Here is a 12583-nt window from a genome sequence, read left to right as displayed (position 1 = left end):
CAACAATTTTTTTAAAAGGAAAAAAAAAGAGGCCCAATGTTTGAAGTTCAGGCAGAATGTTTTGGTATTAAAAAATGTGTAATAGGAGTAGGACTGCTTTCCCTAAATGTAGTGGAAAAGAATATAAGTTATGGATCTGAACTGCTTAGATTTGAATATTTGCTTTTCCACTTGTTCTATAGTAATGGGAATGTTATGTAATTATTCTGTGCATACTTCCTTACCAGTAACATGAGAATGATAATAATACATAACTCAGGGATTTGTTCTGAGAATTAAATGAGTTACCATATGTAAAACACATAAAAGAGTCCCTAACTAAAAAAAAAAAAAAAATGGCTATTTCATTTTTCTTACCTTGGTAGCTCTCCTATTTAAGAGGCATAATAATGCCCAGGTTTGTGGTGGACTTTGAGATTTTCAATGACCTTTGGATCCCTAAGCCTTTTTCAATAATTTCTACAGGTTTTTCTTTCCAATCCCTATTGTAAATTATCAAATTGTTTTCACCATCACCCCACCTCCCCCCACCCCGCTTTGTGTCACTCCACCTCTACTTTAAACCCCACACATTCAGCTACTTGATGAGGATCAGTAGATTATATTAGGGCAGTGCATAATGAGGTCACCTCAGTCACCAGTCTATTGGGATAGTAGAGGTAAACACCTGGCTAATTTGAAAAGCTTCTGGTAGTATATAGTGGTTAGAACCTCCTAGTTACTAGCCGTACTTCCTGGGTATGTGCACAAGCTCTGCTACTTCCTAGCGGTGTGACCTTTGGGCACATTACTTAACCTCTTTGGGTTTCCTATTTACCAAAGTTCTTATGAGAATTGAATGAGTTAATCCATGTCAGGTATTGAAATGATAGCACAGTAAGTAGGCAGAGCAAATATGTATGTGGGTGGTTATGAATCAACCTATGATAGCACTTACTGTGCTATCATTATTATTGCTATTATTACAATTCTTTGTTTTGAGTGAGGAATCACATTACCAACATAAACTTTTTCAAGGAAGCAACAGATAGCTAACCCCCAGAACAGGCTTTGACTAAAAGACACTAGCTTTACTTGTGACTTTGGTCAAGTTCTTTTCCATCTCTGTGCTTAAGGCACTTCAGCCATAGAACGATCTAACTGGACAAGATGAATTCTCAGGTTCCATGAACTCTAGTATCCTACAATATCAGGACATTTCTGTTAAGATTCTCAGTAGGTTCTAGTTTTGATCTGCTTACTATGTTTTTCAAGGATACATTATTTTTGTATGCAGTTCAGTAAAAACATAATAATAATATTGTGGTTTATTGGAGACAATAGTTAATTTGTGTGTTACTCTAGCTCTTTTATTCACTCTTTAGTTTAATTACCTGGTTTAAGGTTTGGGCAAGAAGAAGACTCACTCTTTTCCCTAAGTGAATAACACTGAAGGAAAAAAAAAAGCACCAAGTTGGAATCCAGGAGAACTGAGTTTGTGCTTTAATTCTGTTGCCAAGTTGTTTTACCATGGACAAGATGCTACCCATCTCTACATGCTATAAAGTAAAAGGAGAAGGGGAAGAAGGTGCCAAAGACCTAGGTGATATCTAAGGTCCATTTTAATCATCTTGAAGAAGAGGAAAGCTGTGGGCACTGCATGAAAACTTAAAATAAGCTATCAGGATGTTCACCAGATAACTCAAACTTTATACATCCAAAACCAAACTCTTGATTCATAACCACCCACATACATATCTGCTCTGCCTACAATCTTCACCATTTCAGTAAATGGTAATTACACTTTTTAAATTGCTCAGATCAGAAGTTTAACAATCAGCCTTGGCTCCTCTCTTTTTCTCACAACAAGTATCTAATCTGTAAGTAAATGTTGTCACCTCTACCAGCAAACACATCCACAATCCAGCCACTTCTCAACCCCTCCAACAAGACCACCCTGGTCTAAGCTGCCATCATCTCTCACCTGGATCACTACAGTAGCCTCATCTCCTTGCTTTCCTCTTGCTCCTGCAGCCTCTTCTCCACACAGACAATAAGTAAACCAACAAATGTATAAAAAAAATCAAACAGTGGTATATAATATGAAAAAGAAGGATCCTGCTAAAAATATGTTGGATCACGTTACTCCTCTGCTCAAAACTTTCCAATGGCTCCCCATATCAAAATAAAAATAAAGCAAAGTCCTAACAAAAACCTATGATGCCTTTCATGAACTCTGATCTCTTTTATAATTCTCCAGTTACTTAAAGCAGCCTTAGAAGTCTCTCTGAGGTATGTCCTTCTTCACACCAAGTTTGCTCCTTCCTCAGACCTTTTGTACCTGTGGTTACCTGTATCTGGAATATTGTAACCCCAGATATCCCTATAGTTCACTTCCTTCAGATCTCTGCTCAAATATCACCTTCTCAGTAAGGCATTCCATGACCGACAAATATAAAATGGTCCAGGAGGACTGAGTGGGGAGGTGAAAAGAGGGGGGGGCGGAATGGAGGACATCAATTATAAATGAATGAATGAGTGAATGAATGAGTTAATGAATGAACTGGTCCCTCACACTATCAATCTGTATCCCCCACACTGTGTTGTTACTCTTCATGACACATATCACTCTTTGACATATCTACAAGCCTCTTCTCACTAAACTGTAGACTCCACAAGGGGAGGAACTTTTGTCTGCCTTATTGATTGCCTTGTCACCAGTACCTAGTATAAATTTGGCATATAATACTCAATAAATATTTGTTGAACAATCACAGGCTATAAAGTAGTATGGCAAGGTTACTGATACCCAGAACTTCCATACAACCCAATCTATCAGTCTGGTTAGTGAAAAGAGAACCACCCTGAATCCTTAAGAACTTCACTAGTTTTTATTATTGATACCAGTTAAGGTTCTTTGTCTCTCATAATCTCTCTATTTTTAATCTATGAGGTGAGAGGGTTGTGTGATACAAGAAATAGGAGCACTTGATTTAAGGAAGAGAGTGGGGCTGAAATCCCATCTCGGCCATTTTGAAGCTGTTTGACTTTAGACATGTTACCTGCTTTCTCTGAACATAATATTTACAATGGGAATAAAAGCATTATAATAGCATGAAGAATATTACAATACCATGAAACCTGGATACTTGTATAAGGTATAAAATGAGGATTAAATGCTATAACAGAATATGAAACTGCTCTGTAAACTGTAAAGTGCTACTGGAATATGTCCAATGTCACTGTTCCCTGCACCACATTTGGAAAAGGTATCAATAAGTCAGACAGTGTTACTAAAAATGTTTTGTACTTTGCAAAAGAACATATCAGATAAAATAGTAAGTACTACAGTAGCTTATTTATTGCCTTGGTACTAAATACATAAGTTCTGGCTCAAGTTAGCCGGTGATGTCTTGAATCCACCAAAAGAGGCCAACCATTCCCAAGAAAATTCTGCTGCAGGATGCTTGCAGTCCCCCTAGTGGACAGATAGTGGGTTTACAGTTCTATAAGCAAAGAAGAGAATTCAATCTGCAGAAAATAGCCCATGATTAGAGGGTAAGTCATTAAAAAAAAAAAAAAAAAAGCTATATCGTCAAATTTTATTTAAAAAAAAGGTTTCATGTGTCTCTTACCGCAAGAATTGTTTGATTTGTCTTGTCACTTCAGTCACTTAACCAACAGCCTGAAATCCCATTTATACAGAATCTCAAAGCAAGCCATCATGTTCAAAGGAAACCTTGAGTAATTCTTGATCTGACCACCACACTGGGCATCTTCATTGGCTTTCAAGCCAAACTTAGACCCATCAATCCCCTTAATTTAATTAATTCTTCATAAATTGCAGATATTGATAGTCAAATACATCAAAATATGTTTCTAACAAAAGCAAAGATATGGCCAAAGGAACTGAGGAAGAAAGTAGTAACTAACCTGACTGGGGTGACACTGTGAAAAAAAGCAGAAATAGATTCCAAACTACTAATCTGCCTCACTCTTCACTGTCTTTCCCGCAGTACCTCCTTCTGGTATTTGAAATATCCATCAAGACCTATAATCTATTGCTTGAGTTTAATCATGTCCCCACCTAATCCATAAAGGATAAAAGGCAGGTACACTTCAGCCACTCCAGCCTACTTTGATAAATTTCTTTTTGGAAGGCATACATTTTAAAAATCCATACCATGAATAACTATAAGCTCATTGAAGGCAGTGACCTCAAGGTTTTTTTGAATCATGTCTCCTTTACCCTGATTTCCTCTTAGCACACAGATATCAGTTGCTTAATGAAAAGTAGTAGATTGATGGGTATGTTTTTAAAAATAACTTTATTAGGGTTATCTCTAAAGACAGCTACATCACAGTATGATATTTTGTTCAGTGGCCTACAGTTCACTTACCATTATCAGGACACAATAGCTGTAGCTGATTAGATATGCCCTTAGCCTAAAGTGTTAATGAGGTCAGAGTACAGTTCCTTTATTGGTGAATTTTATCTCTGCTTCATGGTTATGGAATGAAGTCCCAAAAAGAAGCCCAAACTATTTGAAAGTAAATGAACCATTTCCTCATCTAGAAATACACACCAGAAGGTGTGGCGGCATTTACTTTATCCAAAAGACAACATATAAAAACAAAATTATGACTCCAGCTGTTTACATAAAGCTAAACATAAACCAAACATAGCTAGTTATTTCTTTGGCCTCGTTTGCCTTTCTTATCTCTTCGGTCAGTTTTTTGTATAGAAATCATTTAAACAATTTTAAAAGGATATACAAATCAAAACCACTTTGAGAAACCATATCCCACCCACTGGGATAGTTATAATTAAAAAGACAGTATTAATAGGATATAGAGAAATTGGAACCTTCCTATATTGCTGGTGGTATTATAAAATGGTGCAGCTATTTATGAAATCAGTTTCAAAGTTCCTCAAAAGAGTTATTATATGACCCAGAAACTCCACTCCTAGGTATGTAACAGAAAGTACTGAAAACATATGTTCACAAAAAAAGCACTTGTACATGACTGTTCATTTCAGTATTATTGATAATAGCCAAAAGGTAGAAACAACTCAAATGTCTATCAATTGATAGATGAAGTGTGGTACATCCATATAATGGAGCATTATTTAGTTATTAAAAATAATTAAATACTGATATGTGCCTCAATATGGATGAACACTGAAATTATTATTCATGTACATGAAAGAAGCCAGTCACAAAAGATCACTGTATAATTCCATTTATATGAAATGTTAGAATAAGCAAATCCATAGAGACCAAAAGTAGGTCTGTAGTTGGGAACTGCTCAGAGTTGGAGGAGGGGAGTTGACTGCTAAGTTATTAAAATGTTCTAAAATTGACTGTGGTGATGGTCACCTAATTCTGAATATACTAAAAATCTTTGAACTTTTAATGGCTGGATTATATACATTGTGAATTATGTCTCAAAAAAGCTGTTATTAAAAAATAGAACTCAGATGCTGCATGATTTAAATTGGCAGCATTCTCAAGTAATCAGCACTTTGGAGTTATAAGCTTCTCTAGATTAGCCACTCTCAACCCTGCTGTGGCTAACAAGTTGGCAGCAGGAATTGGTGTGAGAGAGAAGAGGTGGCAACACCCATGAGTGTGCAGGGAATTATGCATAATTCAGTCTGTCATCTCTATGCAGCAGCCATTGAAAGTATCCTTACTGAGCAACAATCTAAAAAAAGTATTTGTCAGGTAAGAAGCTTCAAGAAAAAAGCTGAAATGCTGCTCTACAGAGCTTTACCCACATGGTACACAATGTTTTAGAAAATGCAACTATTTCTATTTCTTCAACTGGCAAGGGGGTGTTCACTAAGCACCTCCTGGCCTACTCAAATACACATGAGTGCTGGTGAATAAATTGGAAGACATTGGGTCTTTCCTTTGAAAAGAGTGCAAAATAAATATGAGCTTTCATAATTCTGCATATAACTTTACAAGCAATGAAAAGAGTCAGATTTGAGTTTAGGATAAGAATAACTTACTCTGAATTCAACATCTCAAAACTTGAGAGAATGCTGACAAGGGAAGTCTGAGGTACTATACTTTATTTTAATATCTTTCTTTGTTTTCAAATTATTAATTTATAATTCTAAATATAAGCCCAGCCAGTCACTTATAGCAAGCATCCTCATATGCACATTAGGTACTGCTTGTAACAGCACTTTGGTGATTTGATCCAGGCAGAGCAGCCTCGGAAGGGAGAGGGCCCAGTTCTTCTCAGGCTTTGAGAAAAGGTTGTCAAAATTACCAGTAGACACAGAAAAACAAAGATCAATAGAGAGAGAGAGAGATTCAGAGACAGTAGCCACCAAAATACCTCAATAAATTGCCAAGTCCTCACCTCAAGCTATCTAGTTCAACTCCCTCAGCTATTCATTTTGCTATTACTTTAAGTCATCTAATCTTAAAAGAGAGGAGTTGAGGTTGATCTGATGTGTTACTCTTAAATTAAAAAAAATTATTTAGGAGCAATCTATAGGAATAATAAGAAAAATAATCTGAAAAGTAGGACGTATATTTCAATGTCAAAAGCAAGAAAGGAGTAGAAAGAAAGAAAATCAGGGATATAGGCAGCACTTGAGGAAGCTGCAAACTAAGAGAAAATGGTGGAATTAGGTAGGGGATGGAGAGAGGTTTCCTTCTTCCTCTCCTACCAAACTCACAAAACGATTTTTGTTTCCTTTTTATGTTTCAGAATCATGTTTTCTGATTTGGGTATAAAATAAGCCCTTTACTTGCTATACCCAACAGCTTTAAGTTCCCTCTTGAGCAGAGTCCGAATGAAACCCATAGCACCATAAAAAATAATAAAATTGTCTATGCCCCTAACTCCACCAAGAGCAGCCACAGTAGAAGTAAGAGTAAGGAGGCCAAAGAATGACTTGTTTTAAGTTAGTATATGTATATCATATGATAAAATTATTACAGGGAGGAAAGGAACTTTTAAAAAACAAAATTAAATGCTCCAGCAAATTCAATACATTATATTAAAGTTTACAGCTGAAAGAATATATGGCTAATGAGGTAAAATTAGCACTGGCAAGAAGGCACCACAAAGTGACCCTGCAATTGGAAGGCTGTAATGTTCTTTGAAAATTTCTCTCACTTATGTTAATCTTTGGCCGAACTGAGACAGATACTCTGTGGACAACCAAAAGGAACCTTCCATCGCTACATTTTGCACATATTTCAAAATGGGGTACCAGCCAGTGTGGCTATTTTGTCCTTGGGTTCTGATTACTGGTGCCCAGACAGAACTCACCAGTGATTTGCTGACCATGGATAAAGGATTTTTCCCCCAAGATACTGGTTCAAGGCCTCCGGACAAAAAGTGTCAATCTATCTTGATCCCCAAGCAAAATTCTGCTTTACAAAACAGACAAACTGCTCCATGAAAGACAGTCATAAAAATCTGCTTGATAACTGAGGAGGGGAAGGAGATGGAAAGGGGAGTTAATAAAATGACTTATTTTGAAATAACTAATAGAGCATGACAGGATTTGCCAATCTTGAAGCACCACTAAAATATTAGTTATTATGAAGACCAGAACCAAATACCAAGAGAAAATTTAAAGTTTCTTTTTGCATCTGGACAATTTATCTAAACCCCAACTCTAATTCCTGGACAGGTTCCCCTAAGCCTTATCTCCCAAGAATAAATATTTGTCATATTGTGCTATTTTTCAGAATATAAAGGGCCCTACTTTTGTCAAGTGGGACAGTGGTCAATTAACAAAGTTGTAGTCTTGTTTGATCTCTGAAAGAAGACAGTTCCATAAAATATCACCAGGGTTGCACACAAGCTGCATCACTTTTTTTTATGATTCCTTCTGTTCAAACCACATGGTAAATTTAATAAGAAAATAAAGACCACCTTCAGCCTCTCTTCTCCCCCCAGAAACACTGTAGATATATGAAAACACAGTTATTCCAGAAGTTACTAAAGTTTTAAAAATTTCCACCCTTACAATTAACTAATGTATATGAACACACAAACACAATTGGAAAAGGGAGAAATCCAATAGGTTATTGGAGGCCTCTAGAATTTTGAGATTTTTAACTCAAAATTGGTCTATAATACATGCAATGCAGAGAAGGTGGAAGCTCTGGGTTTGGCTTTAAAAACAAAACAAAAACAAACAAACAAACAACAAAAAAAAACAGACCCTTGCCTTTTACCAAATTATGCCTCTACAAAGTGAGGGGAAGAAAGAAAAAGTAAGAAAATGTCTATTTTTAGATTGGGATTGGTTGCATTCTGATGAAATTGGTATTTTTTTTTAAAAAACTGAATCAAGAATTTTCTATATTTTAGAAATGAAAATTCTTTGTCAACCCACAGGACAGAAACGGCAATTTTCCTTTGCACTAGACTCCCAAACCAGTGCAGCAATCAGAAACCAGGAAAGATTCAATAATTTTGTACTTTGTTTGGATACTGAAAAATTTTCATTAGTTCAGGTCATTATTTTAAGCAGGTCTTTCTAATAGAGAGGTTTTTCTATTAAGGCCTGGGATAAAATCACCTACCTTACTGCACACCTGTAAAAACGTTTTGCTCTGGATAACCACTTCCTGAAAATTTCAGGTTATTTCTTGGAAGATACCTATTCCTTAACAAATATGTGGAATCACTCATTTACTCCCTGTTAACTGAGTTAGTTAGAGGAGGCATGCAAAAGAGGGAAGGTTCCAGTGACTGGGTTTAGCACAATAGTAGGTCAAGAAGCACCTTTGACATCCTCTGCCCCAGAAAAGTTCATAGAAGAAGAGGGCTCGCTGACTAGCTACAGCCCTTCAAAATCAAGTTAACCCTACCAAGTAAATCTGTTCTTATAAAATGAAAAATAATTTTTATGCCACAGTATAACCACCTCACAAAAATAAAAACAAACAAAATCCCCCCAATTAACAAGAAAAGACTTTGACACTATAAATAAACCCTTTAAAAATCCTGTAAGCCAAACCTTAAAAAACGCTAATGGCACGTAAAGCCTGGTAAGAAGCTGTTTCTTCAATAGCCCAGAAAATATTTTATGAAATTCCATCCTCCCCTCTCTTTTCTAACACTATACTATCAACCTTCCAAGAACAAAAGCATCAGTGAAAAAAGGCAAATTGTTGACTTTAAGTTGCCAAAGAAATTTTGTAACAGATATAGTCACAGCTATAGAAAATGCAGAACAATACACAAGTCCATGGGGGATATCAGTACCCAACAAACCTGAGGAGTTAGTTCCCCAGTCAATATATTCCCTCCCTCACCAGGATATACTAATATCTCCATTTGCTGGGGCAAAAATCATCAACATGGTCTGCAAAAAGATAAACAACTTTGGTAAGGAAGAAGTTATAATAAGCAAGATGAAATTGACTGCCACTTTTCTCATTTTCTAATTAAAATTTTTGGGCAAGATTATAACTCATAGGTCCCTAACAGTTCTTATTCAGTTTGTTAGAGGTAAGAGCTCATATTTGAAAATGTTCCTAAAATGAAGGAATATATTGAAGAGCCTAAAAGCAGATTTCTGAGTACACGGAAATCCTTTAAAACTTTTCCCAACACTTATAAATCAGACGCAAGTGTGGTTAAATTATTTTCTAAAAGAACATTCTCCTCTTTATAGATCTGATGCAAACCTGAAATAGAGGACTGTGGGTCCATTATAATCCTCAAGAAAAAAACAAAAAACAAGCAGTTACTTCCAATATAGTTAACCTGTGAGGGAAAATCCTGCCCAGTGTTCACTAAGAAAGTTGTCCTTTGGTTTTCCTCTACCTTTGCCTGCTCTCTAATCCTGCCTGGTTAGATTCTCTGTCCTGACCTCCAGTCCTAGGGCATGTCCTGAATTGTTGCCAGGGAAGGAACTTCGCCCCTTCTTCATAGAGTTTTTAGAACTCAGAGACCATCTTGTTCCCCCTAATCTCACACTCCATTTTATGTCTTTGAAGGAGGCGGGCTGAGAAAAGCTTGGGCCAGTCATTTTTCCTCTAACCTGCCAGGACTGCCACAGGCTGGAGGGCAAACTGCAACAGACTCTAAGAGGAGAAACTGCCCATATTTTGTCCATGTTCACAGATTTGGGGGAGTGTAGGAGAAAAATTAGTGTAGGGATTAGGGCTTTATTTCTGGTGGTGGCCCTTGCAACTGGATTTAAGTTTGGAGCCCTGGGGAGGCAGCAAGGATTTTAGGAGGCTGGCAGTAGAGAATTGTTATGGAATTTGGAAGGGCAGGAACCAGCACCCAGGGACTTAAAGGCAGTGATTGGGGCTCACAGTGGGGGCTCAGAGCACTAAGGTAAAATCTTAGGTAGGCCTAGAGTCCAGGTAAAGCTCCCCATTTAGGGCAGCCCTCTCTATGGAATCTTCTAGGGCTCTCTCAGCGGTAGAATGTTCACGCGAGGAGGAGAATATATACCCCAGAACGCATACTGACTCAAGGCTGAAAGACATTTCTAAATGGAGAAACTTACCGCATGTCTCCATAAGATCCAGAGTAGCTCTCCATCCAGGGGTTCATCTCGCTTTTGACACAACTAGGACTTGAATAGGGAACTCTGCTCACCATGCCTCCAGGATACCAAGCATCAGATGGGGGAAATTCGCCTTCCTGGCCCGATAGCCCCTGAGGTGGCCGAGAGTAGCCATAGGGGGCTACAGCCCCTGCCTCGCCTGTGCTGCCGCCACCACCTCCGCCACAGGGCCCATACAACTGGCTTTCATCCGCTGTGAAGAGAGTGTGCCAGGAAGAGGAGGTAGCGGCTGAGGGTGAGCCTGAGCTGGATCCCGCTGCACCCCCGCCGTGCAGGCTCGCCAGGTCCCCATAGCGGCACTGTGCCGCTGCTGTGGCTGCCCAGGCACTGCCATAGTCCAGCGAGTTCTCCAGCTTGATGCGGGCTTGAGGATGGGGAGCAGGCAGAGGAGGCGGAGGTCCGGCCAGGGCTATTGGAAAGTTGTAGTATTCGCGACTCTGATAAGTCGTTGCCTCTTCCAGTGCTCCAGACTTGTAGAGAGACAGGGTGGATGGTAGCTCAAGTGTTCCAGAGACTCCCGTTTCACCGCTGCCAGAACAGCCCAGATTCTCGCCTTCCAGCCCTTTGGGGTAAAATGCCTTGAATGGGGAATACTCAGAAGTCTCTTCAGTGCCCTTGCCTGGGCAGTCATCCAGCAGAGAACCTTTGCATTCTGCCAGCTGGGCGCAAGGAGTGGGACGCACAGAGGGTGGACCTCCCAGGAGAGAAGCATACATGCAATCCCCTCGAAGCTGTTCCCCAGGACTCAGATGCTCCAATGCCTCCACACCCAAGCCCATGGATACCGACACTGCCTTACACAACTCCTTGGCGCTGTCCGAGATGGTAGAACTGTCCCCTAGGTAACTGTCCTTGGAGGAGGTTGGAGCCCCAGCGGCTTCCCTCGCTCTCCCACTGCTGCTGCCTTCAGATACCACCGCCTGCTGCTGCTGCTGCTGCTGCTGCTGCTGCTGCTGCTGCTGCTGAAGGAGTTGCATGGTGCCGGCCTCACTCAGGATGTCTTTAAGATCGGCGGAGCAGCTGCTTAAGCACGGGAAAGTGGGGCCCAGCAGGGACAACGTGGATGGGGCAGCTGAGTCATCCTCCTCTGTAGGTGCTGGCGGCTGCCTCTGCAGCCCCTTGCCTGCAGCTGAGGGGACCCCAGGCTCCGGGATGCAGCTGCTCTCGGGGTGGCCCGCCAGGGCTGACTGCTGTTGTGAAGGCTGTTGTTCCTCCTCCAGGGCCAGGTAGCTTGGAGGGCCTCTGCTCTGGGCTTGGGGAGATCCATCCTCGCCCTGCTGCTGCTGCCGGGGACTGGTCTGCTGCTGCTGCAACTGGGCGCCTGGAGGTGCTGCACTCACGGCCTCAGGGTGCCGGGAGCCCGGGGTCTGGATCACTTCGCGCACACTCTGGAACAGGTTCTGGAAAGCCCCTCGATAGGTCTTAGACGGTGGCCGTGGGTAGAGTCTCCCCAACCCTAACTGCACCTCCATCCTTGAGCTTGGTTGAATCTTCCACCTAATTCCTTTATGCCGTTTCCCTTTCTCTTGCTGAGAAGAGTTCAACAGGCTGTGATGCGGTAGTCACTGCAGCTAGCTGCCCACCTGCGGGAAGCTCCTGGGAAAGAAACTTGCAGGAATGATCACACAAAATCTCTCTGACAGCTTCAAAGTCTTGTGCAGTGAAAACACGCGTTGGACAAGGTCTGCCCTGGTAGGCTCACAGTCTATTCCTGAATACTTGGAGGATAGATTCAAAAGATACTCAAATCTTGAAAGGAGAGCGAGAAGGAGAGCGAGAGGAGAGACGAGAAGAGAAGACGACTCTCGGTCTTCCAGATTAAATGTCCACTGAAGCAGGTGCAAATAGGGACCAGGGTGGGTCTCCCCCCCCCCACCCCTTTGGTTTTGTTCAGGTTTGAATGTTTTTTGTTTGTTTTTGTTTTGGGCTACTGAAGACCTGATTGTCTTTTCATCCTTTGATCTTTGGTCCTGAAAACTGAATGGGAGGGGAGGGCATGCAGGGCGAGGTGGAGAGGATGTTGGGGGGAAATGG

The 12583-nt window shown here is 40.4% G+C and overlaps 1 protein-coding gene across 1 annotated transcript in view; it reads right to left on the bottom strand.

Moving 5' to 3' along the window:
- Positions 1–12021, bottom strand: part of AR (androgen receptor) — a gene marked incomplete at its 5' end in the record, with an annotated part of 312266 nt that extends 300245 nt beyond the window's left edge. The window contains one exon of the mRNA XM_081080827.1: positions 10490–12021. Within this exon, the coding sequence (XP_080936953.1) occupies positions 10490–12021 (1532 nt within the window). The remainder of the gene's footprint in view (positions 1–10489) is intronic.
- Positions 12022–12583: the final 562 nt, after the last annotated feature.

This window comes from Myotis nattereri (genome assembly GCF_964212035.1).
Source record: "Myotis nattereri genome assembly, chromosome: X".
Lineage (NCBI taxonomy): Eukaryota > Metazoa > Chordata > Mammalia > Chiroptera > Vespertilionidae > Myotis > Myotis nattereri.
This window is presented reverse-complemented; position numbering and strand designations above follow the sequence as displayed.